Here is a 17,667-nt window from a genome sequence, read left to right on the forward strand (position 1 = left end):
AAAACCCAAACCTGGACTTTGTCAAATCAGAATTTGTAGCCTAGAAGTGATCTATGAAGCTCTCTAGTTCTCTGAGTAGCTAAGGTTACTTACATTAAGTTATCCACCCTATTAGACAGACACAAACAGATCTCCTCTTAGTTCACATTAATATGATTACTGATATTGAGTAGGATTTAATGTTAAATTAAGGAAGATGATCTGATAAACTAGCAAATTTAAAAAAGAAATCTTGGAGGCACCTGGCTGGCTCAGTTGGTAGAACATGCAACTCTTGATCTCAGGGTTATGAGCTTAAGCCCTATACTGGGAGTAGAGATTACTTAAAAAATAAAATATAAAACCAGTTCTTGGCAAACCAAGCAACCTCTGAATCATTAGGACAATTCTATCCTAATCCATCTTAACTTGTGAAAGTGTTCAACTCTATCTCTGGAGTCAACCTGAGCTCAAATTCCAGCTCTGCTACTTTGTAGGACAAGTTAACTTAAGCCAAAACTTATTATTTAGTCCATCAACAGATGAATGGATCAAGAAGATGTGGTATATATACACAATGGAATACTATGCAGCCATCAAAAGAAATGAAATCTTGCCATTTGCAACAACATGGATGGAACTAGAGCGTATCATGCTTAGCGAAATAAGTCAAGCAGAGAAAGACAACTATCATATGATCTCCCTGATATGAGGAAGTGGTGATGCAACATGGAGGCTTAAGTGGGTAGAAGAAGAATCAATGAAACAAGATGGGATTGGGAGGGAGACAAACCATAAGTGACTCTTAATCTCACAAAACAAACTGAGGGTTGCCGGGGGGAGGGGGTTTGGGAGAAGGGGGGGGATTATGGACATTGGGGAGGGTATGTGATTTGGTGAGTGCTGTGAAGTGTGTAAACCTGGTGATTCACAGACCTGTACCCCTGGGGATAAAAATATATGTTTATAAAAAAAAAAAAACAAAAAAAAAAAAACAAAAACTTATTATTTATATCTGTAAATACAGATGATAAAGGTGCCTATTTCAAAGTGTTGTTAGAATTATGGAAGGTAATGCATTCAAACTGCATAGCAGAATAGCTGGCTTATAAAAGTCCAATAACAAATGTTGTTCATCTAGTTTTTTCTTCTTTGTTCTTGGAAGCCAAGCCATCTAAGTAAGTCTTGAGCTCCAAAGACAAGAAGCTAGTTTCATCTCAAGTAAGGCAATGAGAATTGTTAAGACAATACAAAAGGGAACTACTTCTGTTTCTGAAAGTGGGCATGCTATCTGAATGAGTCTCTTCTGGTTGCTATGGCTTACCATCAACTGGGATGGAGAGAGGGAGAGAGAATGAATATGAAACATTTGTTGACTCTAATACACTGGTGCCAAGAAAATAAAAAGAGAAAGCTCCATGCATGATAGAAAATGACAATATAAACACATTTATTGATGTAGATACTAGATTCTAAAATATTATTCTCAATGGTCAACATATCTGTGACTAAATTGGTGAGTTTCTTCATCACCGTTTTATCCGACAGGTTAGCAAAGCAATTGTTGCTGGGAGATCTGCAGGTATTATATGATCTTGGGGCTTGGTGGTTAATGTGAACAGAGAGTAGGTTTCATTAAAAAGGAAGTAAAGTAAGAGTACAGACTTAATTAAATCTGGGGTCTTCCACTCATGGCCTGTATGACTTTGGGCAAGTTACTCAATGTCTTCGTTTCAGTTTCCTCATCTATATGCCAAAGGTAGTAATACCTACCTCATAGAATGCTTCCTAAGATTAAATAAATTAAGATGTATAAAGCACCTAGAATAGTGTCTGGCAAACAGTAAGCACAGCATAAGTGTTACTATGGATTATTGCATAGACACAGTTATTTAAGAAAAATCTAGAGTTTAGAAAGAAAAACTAAGAGCAAGACTTGCATTCTGGGGGAAAAAATCTTTTTGCATGAGGGAGTTTGTTTTGGGGCTTCAGAAAGTTAGGGTTCTCTCAATGGATACACTTCTAGTAGCAGTTGGGGAAACTCACTGGTAGCAAGTTTGTGGATGTTATTGAAATAAACTTTTAGATATTTTCAGAACTAGAGTATTATAAATGTATCCTGAGTTTTTATTAGTCTGTTCTGGTTTTTTCAAAAAGAATTTTTTTTTTGAGAGAGAGAGTGTGAGAGTGTGCGCACATGTTTTGTGTGCCAGCAGGGGAGGAGCGGGTTAGGGGGGGTACAGAAAAAGAGAGAATCACCCTGCACGAAGCCCAACATGGGTGGGGCTCAACCTCACAACCCTAAGGATCATGACCTGAGCCAAAATCAAGAGTCAGATGCTTAGCTGACTGAGCCATCCAGGTGCCCCTGTGTTTTTTTCATATTCTTATATAGGCAATCCACCTACAGCTTTTAGTGTACATATGAAATTTAAAAAAATCATCTACTGGGGTGCCTGGGTGGCTCAGTGGGTTAAGCCTCTGCTTTCGGCTCAGGTCATGATCTCAGGGTCCTGGGATCGAGCCCTGCAACGGGCTCTCTGCTCAGCAGGGAGCCTGCTTCCCCCCCCCCCTCTCTCTGTCTACCTGTGATCTTTCTCTCTGTCAAATAAATAAATAAAATCTTTAAAAAAAATCATCTACTAAACTAGTTGAAAACAAATTCAGGCACCACATTTGAGGGGGCTCAAATTTGCTTACAGATAAACAGATATATCATGCATGTACATGTGTGCATATGAGGCCGGGGTGGGTGGAGTCAGCAACTAGTGACCATTGCCTGTTTTTGTATGGTATGGCCTGCAAACTAAAAATGATTTTTACATTTTTAAATAGTCGAAAAAAATACACAAAAGAATATTTTATAATACATGAAAATTAAAGGAAATTCAGATTTCAGTATCTATAAAGAAGGTTTTATTAGAACACAGTTGTATTCTTTCATTTCTGAGTTGTCTATGGTTGCTTCCGGGCTATAATAGCAGAACTGATAGCTGCCAGTTGAGACCTGAACAGCTTGAAAAGCCTGAAATATTTATTCTCTGGCCCTATACACAAATAGTTTGCCATAGTATGTGTTATAAGGAAAGGGAGTAAATTAATTCATAGACATGGTTCTCCAAATGTGAGTAAACTGCCATTTTTAACTGTGATAACATTCAATTTTAGGTTTCCAAACATAGATGTTCCCCCCAAAACTGGTAATTCTTTGAATGGTAGCCCATTTCTTAAAAGACACTAACTTCCGGGGTGCCTGGGTGGCTCAGTCAGTTGAGTGTCTGACTCTTGGTTTTGGCTCAGATCATGATCTCAGGGCTGTGGGATCAAGCCCCATTTAGGGCTCTCTTCTCAGTGCAGAGACCACTTAAGATTTTCTCCCTCTAGGGGCGCCTGGGTGGCTCAGTGGGTTAAGCCTTTGCCTTCGGCTCAGGTCATGATCTCAAGGTCCTGGGATCGAGCCCCACATCAGGATCTCTGCTCAGCACAGAGTCTGCTTCCCCTACTCCCTGCCTGACTCTCTGCCTACTTGTAATCTCTCTCTCTGTATTAAATAGATAAAATCTTAAAAAAGAATTTTTTTTTCTCCCTCTACCTCTGCCCCTTCTCTGCTCGTGTGTTCTCTTAAATGAGTTAAATTGGAAGGAAAAAAAAAAAGAAAGAGAGAGATTAACTTCTAATGCTCATTGTGTAAAACTCTAAGGAGTTCAAGTGAATACCTGTTTGAAAACTTGAACCTTTCCTGAGTTGATTCTTGTTGAAAATTTGGCCCTGCCTGTAACTTCCTATGTAGTCTAATGGTAAAGTGAAAAGGTAGAAGGAGAGGGATAAAGGACTACAATTTACCAAACATCTACCACATGCCAAACACATATTTTTCTTTCAAGTCTTTACAACAATTTTACTAAGTGGAAATTACCATCCCTATTTCACTGAGGTAAGGACAGAAGTTCAGTGATGTTAAGCAACTTGCCAAAGACAACAGAGTCGTTGTGGTGGCAGAACTGGGATTTGAACCTAAGTCTAAGAACCCAAACTCTTAGTTATTTTCACTAAATCAGGAGTTCTCAAATAAGATAATTATGACTCATCGTAAGAAGTATACTTTACTTCATGATACAGTATACAGACATATTAGTACATACAATTGGACAAGTTTCATGAACCAATATTTAACCTTAAAATGTGCAGTATACTCTATTTCTTATTCTAGTCTAGAAGTTAAATACTGACAACCAACAAAAATATTTTCACAACCCACTTATAGATGACCACTATCTACTATTTAAAAACAAACAAAGTATCAGGGGTGAGGGAATAGGTAAAATGGGTCAAGGGGAGCAGGCATTATAGACTTCCAGTGACAGAATGAATAAGTCACAGAGATGAAAGATACTGCATATGGAATACAGTCAATGGTACTATAATAGTGTTGTGTGGTGACAGACGGTAGTAACAACTATGGTGAGCATAGCACAAAGCACAGAATTGTTGCATTTGTACTACCAAAACTAATGTAACATTGGGTGTCAAATAAATAAATAAATGCTGCACTAAGTCATAGAATAAGAGAATTCTCAATCTACAGAAGGATATTAGTGAGGTTCTATAGTTATAGTCTTGTCAACCTTGCAACTTGCACATCAATCTGTGAAAGGAAAACCAGGGAAAAGCTCACGTTTGTCAGGGGTTATCAAATGTTGTTTTGAGACTAGGGATATGTGAGACAACTGGATGAAAGAGTATGTTCCAAGGGCTTCATGTATTTGCTTAATCTTCTTAACTACTCTTCGAGGTAGATACTATTATCATTATTCCCATCTTACAGATAAAGAAACACACAGAGAAAGTTCAGTCGATTTGCCCAAGATGGCACAATGAGCAGGTAGTTAAAGAAGGATCAGTCCCAGGTGGGTCAGCTCCAGAGTTCACTCTTATTCACTTTGCTCAAGCACCACTGGCTGCAGCACTTCACACTTGGGTCACACCAGTTTTTCAAAAAACCAACTTCAACAGAACTGACTTAACATTTAACTTTTGACTTTTTATTAAGAACTGGCCATATGAAGAATAGTTCTCTATCTTTAATAAAAGTGCTTTTAAAATGCTGTATTAATTATATTGTTACTATTCACTATGTAAAGAAAAAATATGGTCTCTCCCAATGTAATACATGCTTTTATTTACTAGAAAATAAAAGACACAAATCTCGATTCCATTTTTTGACAGAGTGGACATTTCCCTCAGAGTTAAATTATGTTATCGTTACCTATAACAGCTAATTCTTCATGGTTACACTTTTCTAAACACCAGCTTATGTTCCTCTTCCTTATATTCAGTAACACTATGCAAGGACAAATAGAAGTGAGACAGGTATGTCCCATGCTTTCACTGAGCTAATATTTAAAGGGGAAGGCATACATTTAACAAATAATTTCATTATCAGTGACAAGTACAAATTCTAGAAAGGAAACACATAGCATACTTTCAGACTGTATTACTGGGGACCCAACCTAGGTAACATGGCCAAAACATCCTCAAAGCAGTGATATTATTGCTAAGCTATAAAGGACAAAAGGGAATCTTTCTGCCTAGAATGATTTCTTGGTTTAAAAAAAAAAAAAAAGAAAGAAAAAAAGAAAAGAAAAGAAAACACAGAAGATCTTGAGAATGGAAGGAAGGCAAATCTGGCAATTTGCCAACATTCCCTGCTGCCAACCTGAATCCCTTTAGCTGGCACCTGCTCAAGACACTTGCTAGGAATAGAAAAAGGTGAGAGGTGACTAACTTATTTAATAGAGGGTGATTCTGCTATAGGTGCAATGAGGGGTGCAGTAGTTCTCAACATTGGCTACACATTGGAATTCTAGGAAACAGTTACAAGGTAAAAGGCCCTGGTGAAAGAAAAACCTTTTAATTTACTGCATGTCCTAACCCAGGTGAAAAAGAAGTTGGAAAGCTGGTGAAGAATGTTCTCAGAGAGTGGTCCTATTGATCTATTTAAAAGTATCTACACACACACACACACACTTGTATGTACACAAGTATATACACAAGTATCTTCAAATGCATGCAAAAGAGCTAGACTTCTTTTTTTCATGTCTGATCTTATGGAAGAAAAAATATTGCTGCCATCCTGAAGAAACTGAAAACGTAAGTGTTATCCTTTATAAGAATCAAAACCAGGAATAGGTAAATCACAGAGAGGGGATAAAAAATAAAGAACTTCCCTGGACTTTAATCTTTGTTGCCAATCTGTATTTGTTAAAATGAACAGATAATTCAGAAGACAATAAGCACTGTTAATTTAAATGCTTAGACAATTCATTTGATACTTCATTATAAACTAGAAACATTTTTTTCTGGTTCTCCCCACATACTTTTTCCCCCCCCTTGGCAGTGATTGCTTTTCCTACTTACATTCCTTTGCCATACAACATTATGGCAAAAAAAAAAAAAAAAAAATCAATTGGCAGTAGGAATTTACAGTAAGAGCAACTACTGATGGAAAGTTTATTATGTACCAGACACTCTGTAAAATATTTTCAATATATGACTATCTTACTTAAGTCATCACAATGACCTTCTGACATATTATCATATTCATGTCATAACTGACAAAACTGAAGCACAGTTTTGTCACATCAAGTAACTCTATGACAAAGGTCACACAGTGAGGGTGCCACAGTCAATTAAACAGATGCCATTCCTTTCAGAGTTCATTCAACCCCTTTTTGGAACACAGTACATCTTTTGAATCCCAGAAGGCAGCTAATGAGGATCAAGGACAAATAATAGCAATCTTAACAATTCTTTAGCTTACTGACTTTTCTCAAATGAGAATAGGGCTGAAATGATTATGATTAGAAGAATGGCAAATTACAAAGGGAAGTAAGCCAGTTTTAACAAGCAGTGGTCATAAACTGGTATATAAAAACATATATCAGTGGTTCTAAACTTCCATGTATCAGAATCTCCTGTGGGTCTAATTAAAACACAGATCAGTTGGCTCCAGCCAAGGGTAGAGTATCTGATTCAGAAGGTCTGGAGTAGAGTCTGAGATTTTGAATTTCTAACAAGTTCTCAGCTAATGCTGCTAGCCAAAGACCCAGTCTGGAAACCAATGCACTATATATACTAAGTAAATTCACTCTCTTACACAGCTGTAGTAAATAAAACCACACACTTTCCCCAGGAACTAGAACACAAATAAAAGGCATTTTTTAGGGGTTAATGGAATGTGGCATTTTCAAAGAAACATTTATAATTTTTTTCCTTTATTATATTTTTAACCATTTGGTACATATAAAAAATATAAAATACAAACTGACAAACTTCCTTTAATATTAAACTGTATGTATTTTTGTAATTGTCAAATATTCTTATGAGATTTAATTTTTGAAGAATACGTCTAACTTTCATAATTAACATATATATCATAAATGGGTTAAGTTTTAAGTACTTTTCACTGCTTATTCCACAATTTTCAGTAGTGAATAAACACCATTTAAGACTAACAGAATGTATAACATTTGACAAGAAAGATTATTCTAAGTTTCCAAAATATGTTACAAACTAGTAAAGACAAAGAGAATACAAAGAAATACTTTATCCTAAACTTACCAATTTTAGTTTTTTTGTTAAATAAAGAATGCATAAAATTTTAAGACTGAGCTAGACAATTCTAAAGTAGGTATTACAACATAATGATAAAAGAGCCTTTAGTGCTATTGAGTAATTATATACAATGAATATTGGCAATGAAGTAAAATCTTACCCAGATCTAGTCGTTTTGAATTCCACCTTGAGGATAGGTTTGCAGGGTTCTGGCTTCTTCCCATCCTTTAATTGTTTTCCTAAAATATATTTTCCTGGATTAAATTCTAGAATTCTAAGTTATTCTAAATTCTTATATTGATAATTTATATATAAAATGAAAGTAAAATGAAATACATCATAAAAATTTTTAAATGATTTTGAAAAGAAGTATTTTAATATAAAATATTTAAAATAACCCAGTAAATCTACTGTTTGAAATTCAGTGCTTAAAAGTAAGAGTAATTTAGTAATAATATTCATGTGACAAAATTCTTGCAAAATATATTGATAGCCTTTCCAATGTTCCTAATTGCAGATAAGCAAGCAGAATTTTAATTTTCTAAATGAATTCAAGTTTTAAAATAGCTAGATTTGAGAAAATCAAATCTAAACATGTTTTCACCCAAGTGTGACAGTTGCAAAATTAAAACCTATGCTAATAACTTTATTTATATGTATTCTCCTAAGGTAAAATCCATCTATTGTAATGTCCAAAAAGAACGCTAAAATAAACCAACCTCTATATATTATTTTAGAAAAATTTTTGATTCCTGCTCTTTCCGACATGATCATTGTAGAAACAACTCAGAAAAATATAAAGAAAATAAAACATATCTTCCATTTTCAGAGATCATTCTCAATATTAATATCTTATTTTTGGAGATCCCAGACACATGCCCCTATCCCAATACTTCATTCCCAGCTTCCCCCCACCTCCCATAATACAGATAGCTCATTCTAATAAACTTTTGTTTAAAATTTCATTGTTTGCTGTTTGACTCCCAAGAAGAATGTAAATTCCGTGAAAGCAAACGTTTTTTAAGTGTATGTGTGCTTTCTATTGATATATCCCTGGTGACAAGTATTGTTTGACATATCGGTGGGTGCTCAGTAACTAATAAGTGAGTAAATTAATGATTTTTCCTTAGGCGTAATTCTTAGGGAAAGGGGTTTCTAGGCCAAACTGTATTCCAAACACACAGTACCAATTCATACTTCCATTACTTGTTTAAGACCACAGTTTGCCACATTCTTCCCAAACAATGCTATTTTGTTTGTTTTTAATCAGAAAGGGTATCTACTTTTAATTTGTATTGTTTTAATCTCTAGAATATTCTTCAACGTTCTGGTCATCTGTACGTCTTCTTTTAAAAATAATTTATGTTCTTTACCTATGCTTGTATGTTATCTTCTTTACATTTAAAAATAAATTTTATATTCAAAGCTCATTAATACTGTATCCATCATATGTTATAAACATCATTCCTAGTGTCATTTATGACTGAATTCTTAGAAAAATGTTAAACTGCACACTAGTATACCTTTAAGTCATCAAAATCGTGTTTCCAGTTGAGAAAACTTAAAATCCTAAAATGTCAATTCTTCTAAAATTAATTCATAAATTCAATGTAATTAGAGTTCGAACAGCTTTTCTTTGATTTGCACAAAGTGACTTGAGTTTACACAGTGGACTCACTACCTATGAATAGTGAAAAAAATTAGGAAAAGAAATGGGACTTCCAGAATGACAAAGTAAGGACCTCTGTGAACCCAAAAGGACCTCTCCCACAAAAACTGAAATACTAGCACAACTAAAGTTAATCACTTCAGAACCCTGGAAATAAACTGAAGCCGCAAAACAAGTGGAACATTGTCTACCCAATAGAAATGACTAAACTTTAGTTAAGACAGGGAGGGCTAGAACATTCTGATAAGGGTTATTCCCACCTTCCTCATTCCCCAGCTAGGAGGCTAGGCAGACATGAAAATCCAATAGTATCAGTGAACTAATCAGTGCTGATTTTTTTTTTTTTTTTTTGCAATTCCATTAAAACCAGTTTCCCTAAGATCACAATCAAAATTTTGTCCCAATGCAGTTCCCTGGAAACCTCTATTCCCAGGGTGTCGTGGCAATTTCATTTGACACAGATATCAGCTCAGAGGGATAGAAGGTCTCACACTTCCGGGGCATCACAGAAATAACAGCAATCTGTTGGCATATCACAACTGCCTAAGGCTGTGGTTTTAGGTGAGTCAAATAAGAGCCTGATCAAGAATTAAAAGTAAATCCTGAAAAACTGAGCGCGCTCCGGGACTAAAAGGTTGCACACATGTGCAAGGTCATGTGCATGCCCAGAAAATACCTGAGAAAGAAGAAAGCCCCAGTCACTCCTCTCTGGTTGATTCTGAAACCTTAAGAAAAGAGGAAGTTAAAAAAAAAAAAAGTAAAATACGGAAAGTAAAATGGGCTATAATACCTACTGCTGGCAGGATCACTGCCAAAGAGGTACACCTACATGACAGAAAGAAATAGGATACAGTCGCTCCGGAAGGTAGTCTGAGAATATTAATTAAAAACAGGCATACTTAAAACTCTAATTCTTAGGAAAAGCCATTCATTCGTAAGCATTTATTTCACAGAAACAAAAGGACCAACGCCTATCAAATATATACAAGATGGTAATGACAGCCTAACTTATAGTGATCAAGAACTGAAAATAAAGTGAATACTGATTATGTTGGAAGGGAGGAATACTTTGTGAAAAACTGGGAACAAAACTGGCTATTACATGACCGTTAAAATGAAGGAATTAGAGCTATGCCAGATGACATGAAGGGACTATTCTCAAGTAGAGTGGATTAAGAAAACATACAAGAAAGATTAATATAATTCCATTTTATGCAAAATAATGGCAAAACTCCTCATATTTACATATGTGTATACATATATATATATATAATTTTAGAAATATATTTTTGAAGAACACCTGTAAGTTTTTTGACATACTGTACCTAGTCACTGGGTTGCTAACATGGGGGAAGGCTGAGGGAGAAGGAACTGGTAAGATATGATTCCATTTATGAATAATATGTATGAAAAAAGCTACCAGCCCTTTTTATCATTCCCCTCCTTGGTTTCGAGCTAATTGAGAAGTTCTTTCCCACATCAAAATCATATAAATTTTTTTTTAATTTCTTAAAATTGCTCTGTAGTTTCACTTATTACATTTAATTATTTTCTGAAGTATATTTTGGCACAGGGAAGATATTTTTCCTCTAATAATTTCAAAGCTATTTTTATAGTTCTATTGAGCTGCAATTGCTGGACAATAAAGTGCACATATTTAAAATGCACAATATGAAGAGCTGTGATAGAAGTATGCACCTGGCAGCACTATTTGTTGAACCATTATTTCTTTCCCCACTAATACAGTATATCACCTTTATTACATTACATTTTTATAAATCAGCCCTGTCAACTTACAAGAGCATCTAATCCTGCCTCAAGATACTAGGGGATCATCTCTTTCCCATTGTGTAAGAAATGACAAAGCAATGAAACTTGAACCTCTAATTAAATTAGCATCTTAATTGACAGAAATCCAGTGGCTAGTGACAGAGTAAGTCGAACACCAAACCAAGGAACTGAAGAGAATTGCTGGTTTGTTGGGGGAGAGGGGAAAGGGGTGGAAACTGAGAAAAAAAGAAAGGTAGGAAAAAAGGAGGCCTAAATCGGAAAAGGAGTCCCTCGCATTGTAGAAGGAATGCAGAATTTCAACCACTATTTTAATCTGCTCAGAAATACATGAGCTTTCAATAAAGAATTTAAATGGTTGCTCTGAAGGCCAGCATGAGGCCTTTATTATTCTACCAACCCAAAACTCTATTGGGAGTGTCAGACTGATAGAACTTAAATTACAGACACAAATTTTTACATTTATTTCCAAAAGTTATTCTTTGTATGCATTTTGCTTCATGAAGTAAACAATTATTCAGTTATAACTCAATTTAACTTATTTCAATATTCACCACCGATCTTCCAGTGGCTCGAACAATTTTTAAAGAAGAACATTACATGGTATATCTACCAAATTTTTATAAGTTTTGAGCTTACATATTGTACATAAAACCTGGCTAGGTGCAAAAATCTTAGCTTCTGTCTTGCTCAATATTCTTCTATGTTCCTCTCCTACAACCAGTATTCAAATTAAGAATAAAGTTTAAAGCCAGTCTAATTTCTATTTCTTTATAAGTAAACTTTCTTCACCACCCCCTACAAGGATGCTAACTGAGTAGGTTTATTATCTCTGTAAGTAAAAAAATTTTGCAGTTTTTACAGTAATCTTTCTTCATGAATCTTGCTTGGAAAATAAGGAGTCCTTTTGATTGGCATAATCTGATTTTTTTCCAACTCCAATTTCTTAAATTATGTCACCAATAATTGTTTACATTCCAGAAAGGCAAATTTATACATCTGTAATCCTAGACTAACCATTTTCTAAATCAAATTAAGTAATAAGGACCTTGCTAAAATTTTTACAAAGGACATGTAAGTAAATTAAAGGATGTTTAGAAGATCACCTGATTTCACCACCAGCTGTCATTTTACTTCTGACTTGCTGTGTCATCTGAGCAGCAAGAACCTGTGCTTATTCAACTGGTTCTTGTTCAAATACCTGTGAACTACTTTGATAAATTGTTGAAAAGAGCTGGTAAGTTATAAAACAACTTAATAAATCATATAAACCTCCAAGTCACATCTGATTTATCTTTTACTATGCCCTGCTTCCCATTCCTGTAAACCACCCAGCCACAAAAAATTGGCCTCAGTACTATTGATTAAATTGCAGAACTGTATTAATGTATGTCCATTTCTTCCCATTTGCTGTCACAACTGAAATCTTCATTTATTGTTTAAAAATCTTCCTAATTGGTCTCCCACTTCTGCCCCCAGTTCACCTAATGCACAACCATCAAAGTAATATTTCCAAAATATAAATTTTATGTTTCTCATTGTAAAATCATTTAGGTCTCCATCATGAAATCCAAACTCTTAAGCATACTACAATATATATTCTTGCCTCCATATGCAGTTCTGTCTTTGTTTCCTGCAGCTTGCCTAAAGGTATTTTTAACTCTGGCCATTTTAAACTATTAGCAGTTTTCCAAGAACATCCTGCTTTTGATTATATCTTTGTATCTTCTGACTAAAATAACTTTGCTCTGCTCTTTCCCATCTTATCACACCCCATTCATCCTTTAAGACCAAGCTCATATAACTTGGATTTGTGAAATCGTCCTACACCCTTCATCCAAAAAACAATTAATTCTGTTTCCATAGCATATTGTGTATGCCTTTATTAGCACTTATAATATGTATTTTAGTAATCTGTTATAGATAATTTTCATTCACTGGAATCTGAGTTCTTCAAGGGGAATATATTTCCAGTATTTAATCTCTGGTAAATAAGGGGTGCTCAATAAATGTCTACTGAATGAATGAATGAATGAATGAAGATACATTAAAAATGACTGAGGATCACTGACAAAAACAAGTGTTTCCTTTGGTTTTAATTTTGATATTTAGAATGTAGAACACATTTTCTAACTGATACAGTTGTTACACAGCAATTAGGTTTTCAGCCTAGAGCATCTATCCAGTATGGTAGCCACCACTCACACATGGCTACAGAGCACTTAAAATGTGGCTGGTCCAAGATGTGGCATAAGTATAAAGTACACAGTAGATTTTAAAGAGTACAAAAAAAGGATGTGAAATATCTCAAATTTATAAGTTGATTATATGTTTAAATGATATTTTGAGTTAAACATTTATTATTAAAACTAATTTTATGTTTTTAAACTGCTATTCATATAGTTATTAGTAAATTTACAATTACACATGGCGTTTGCATTATATTTCTATTGAACTGTGATGTTCTAGAAAATAAAATCATTCTAACTGGAGAATGACATTGTTAATAATACTAGAACAAAATGAGGAGAGGAGGGTGTTCTTCTTTAGTAAGTATGAAGACCGAGTTGATGTAGAGCTGGACTAGAGACACCTGAATACCTGGTTTTTTGACTCTTGGCCAAGGGCAGTAGGATTTATGATATGCTTGTTCAAGGTCCCAAACTCCCAAAACTCCCCCAGTGACCCCCAGTGTAACCGTTTTACCAGTGGTTGGCAACTGACCTAACTAGTGTGACAAGATTGGCTTGATCTCTGAAAGGGTAAACTGAGTTCCTCGGAAGCTAGATCTTGGTGGCTGGAGCTGAAGACTCAGCACAATCCTTGTATATATGGGCCTGTGGGAGCCTGCATGTGGGATGCCTCTCAGAATGCTTACCTGCATTGTTTCTCCTGCTGCAGGATATCCTCTGCCTTTAAATAAAAGTTTTATTTGCATATGTTCTATAGAGTCCAGTAATAAGTCTTTTCAAATTCACAGAGGGAAAACTTTGCAATGAGCTATATAAAAAGAACTGCAATATGGTTTTATTATTCATTGAATGTTTTATGCTCAGGTGAATATTAAAAGTAGATTAACAGAAATTTTTGAATGTCACATCCATAAAATATTACACTGACTTTTAACTTAAGTAAAATATTTTCTTCAGTGACACTTAATAGAGTTAAAGTTCCACAATCCTACTTACTCCTTAATATGTAAGTAGACCGATCATACTGATGAATAAGCTCCAGAAACTAAATTTTAAATTGTCATTTCCTAAAATGGACATCTACTGATTTTTATCATCTACCACCTCCATTTCTTTTGAGAATCAGCTGATGTTGGTGAAGATGACAATCAGATAAATTGTACTCTGACACACACATACCCAGAGTTACAGGGAAGATCCTGAGATCCTGTGGTGCCCTGAGCCAGCCAATCACTGAACTATGATGACTGCTTCAGGGTAGTTAAGAGCCATGCCAGGACTATCAAGTTCTTCCCTCCTAAATTATGAAAGTTTGTTTGTCAGAGGAGAGAAACAAGTCCAAAAGAGAAAAGCAAAACTCTCCCCTACACTTACCACACAGAAATACAAAATTTCAGCCCACCAAGATGAAATGACCTTACAGTCAATAGAGGAAATAAATCCTGCTTAATTTCCACATATTCATAAAACTGTTTATACCTTAAAAATCACCTTGCTCAATCCTGCCATTTTACAGATGATGAAACTAAAGTCCCAGAGAACAGTAATTAACCCCATAAAGTATATCCACACATAGCAAAGCTAGAGTTACATTCCAGGTTGTCTCATTGCAAAGAAAATGTTCTCTGATATTCTTAAAAACCAGATTAAAGGGACCTATCACTATTTTAGTTAGTAAAAAAATCATCTGTTAAGGACTTCAGACACACAGAAGAAAAATTTCTGAAGAAGTATATCAACCATTTTTCTATGCATTGTAAAATTATCCAACATTATATCAAAAATTATCTTAAATGAATCAAATTATTTTTCTTTTCTGGCTATTTTATCATCACTATCTAGAAAACTGCTCTGCCCCTCAGAATAAGAGTTTGCTATCAAACAACTTAAGCAATGAAAGATGTCATCCAAGGATAAACTGAACATAGCTAACCAATCTGGAGAACTGTCTTATGATTCATTTACAGTTCAAGGCCATCATTTCTCAAAGTGTATTTCATAGAGCACTGGAGAAACACAAGATGTTCTCTAAATAAAGGACATTAAAGTCAAATAAATTTGTGAAAAGCAATGCACATAAAATAAGTGCATATATAAACCAGTATAAATAATATTTATGTATGTGTGTGTATGCATATATATCATACATATATATGATATATATGTATATCCTCCCTCTTAGAAATTCATGGTACACATTAAAAGTGAAGACATCTTATGCTGAAGAAAATGCTCAACTTTAATTCAGCATTTCCAAATCTCTAACTATAACATGGCTTTTCACCAAAAAACTCATTAATATAAGAAAAATTCATATGTGAAAATATTTGTGGTAATACTACTCTAACAATCTTTCAGCCATATCCTACCAAATAAATAACATACCCAGATTTATATTTATTATGATCATATACATATAGCATATCATAATTTTCAGACACTTTCACTTACATTTTGCTTGTTTCATCCAGGATGTACAACAGTGCCTGTTACATGGTAGATCCAATATTTGTTGAATAAATAATCTCCATAAAAACCACACGAAAAGACTAAATTTAATTATCATCTCCATTTATAGATGAGAAGGCTGAAGTTCAGAAAAGTTAACTGACTTCCAAAGGTCACAGACCTAGAGATTACGGACCCAGGGCTTGACCACAAGTCTTCTGACTTTAAAACCCCGTGTTAGGCTGATGTAATATTATGTCTTCCAAACAGATTATTCAAGGACATCTTATACTATTCTTAACACAAAACATCACATAATGAAGTACTGGTAGGAGTCTTAAAGTACAATCAGTTCCTAGCTGTCAAGGTTTAATACTCATAATGCTTTTTTTTTTTTAACTTACAAATGTTTTTTAAGAAGATACTTAAAACAACCATTAAATGGACTTAAATAAGAAAAAAAGCAAAATAAAAAAATTTTAAGTCTAGTATATTTAAAGTAATTTACCATAACTGCCACAAAGTAAAAGCAAGAGACCACAACAGAAGACAGTAATGAGAAAATAACCCTAAATTTCAATCCATCAAAGCAGACATTTAGTATACCAAAATTATATACCATAAAGTATGGTTATATATGAACTAAAGGACACCTTGCCATGGCATGAAAAACACATTTTTACACTTTAAGGTGTAAAAATCCATTTAGTTTTGTCACTGAAAACAGCTATCAACATAAATTTAACTTTGGTAGGTTACCTACCACTAAAAATAAGCAGTAAACATTACTACTATCAAAAATAATTCATATTTTATAAATAAACAGTACATCTGATCATCTATATTTTTAGGCTGCTATAATATGCAATTAATGCCATCCTACTTAACACCTGCCACAGAAAAAACACTTATTTACATTTTGTTTGGATTCTAATTTTGAAAAAAAATACTAAATCAAATATTCTTTGTCTTGTTTGTTTGAAAATAATTTTAGCTAGTGACCCTCTTTTGCTGAGACACCAGAAACTTTGTAGAAACTTACTTATGCCATTTCTCAAAGTTTACTCCCAAAGATCTAAGATTTTGATATAAAAAGGGACCAAGATTAAATAGAAAATTTATCATATGGCAACTACCACAATAAAATTAACTCACCCAAGAAACAACAGGTACTAAAAAAGAGAATAAAACTTTGAGGAGGAAGAGTGTGTTGATAGAGTCTCAAAATACTTCCTTCAAATCCTAATATTTACTGATTACAAATACAAATGAAAACGTTATTAATTTCAAAGGAAAAGAACATAATAATAGAGAGATCTAACAGACAGAAGTTTAATCAAGGGATCAAAGGATCAAGGTATAAGGCACCATCAATTTGGACAAATCAAACACAAGTTCCACTTGAGAGGCAGCAAAAAGAATCCATCAAACGCTTTAGGATATTCCAAACCTGAATCTACGCATGAAAAACTATCAGACAAAACCAAATGTGGGCACATTATATAAAATAATTGACCTAGAATATTCAAAAATTGTCAGTTATGAAAATCAAGAAAAGGCTCAAGAACTGCTTCAGTCTGAAACATGACAACTAAATGTAATCTGCATATAGACCCTTTTGATAAAAGGTAAAACTTGGGTGACACAGGACAATGTTCTTATTTGTAAAAAATAGATACTGGAGTTCCTGATAGATCTATAAAGAACTCTTCAAACTCAACACACACAAAACATACAATCATACAAAAAATGGGCAGAAGATATGAACAGACTCTTCTCCAATGAAGACATACAAATGGCTATCAGACACAAAATGTTCATCATTACTAGCCATCAGGGAGATTCAAATTAAAACTACATTGAGATACCACCTTACACCAGTTAGAATGGACAAAATTAGCAAGACAGGAAACAACATGTGTTGGAGGGGATGTGGAGAAAGGGGAACCCTCTGTTGGTGGGAATGCAAGTTGGTGC

General features: G+C 34.4%; 1 protein-coding gene across 6 annotated transcripts in view; it reads right to left on the reverse strand.

The window, feature by feature from the left end:
• The window catches only part of STXBP5 (syntaxin binding protein 5), a 176,452-nt gene that overhangs the window by 90,161 nt on the left and 68,624 nt on the right, over window positions 1-17,667 (reverse strand). For all 6 annotated transcript variants that reach the window (XM_045066264.1, XM_045066262.1, XM_045066260.1 and 3 more), the window contains exon 9: window positions 7,754-7,832. In XM_045066264.1, the coding sequence (XP_044922199.1) occupies window positions 7,754-7,832 (79 nt within the window). The remainder of the gene's footprint in view (window positions 1-7,753; window positions 7,833-17,667) is intronic.

This window comes from Mustela putorius, unplaced genomic scaffold (genome assembly GCF_011764305.1).
Source record: "Mustela putorius furo isolate JIRA1106 unplaced genomic scaffold, ASM1176430v1.1 tig00003863_pilon_pilon_pilon, whole genome shotgun sequence".
NCBI lineage: Eukaryota > Metazoa > Chordata > Mammalia > Carnivora > Mustelidae > Mustela > Mustela putorius.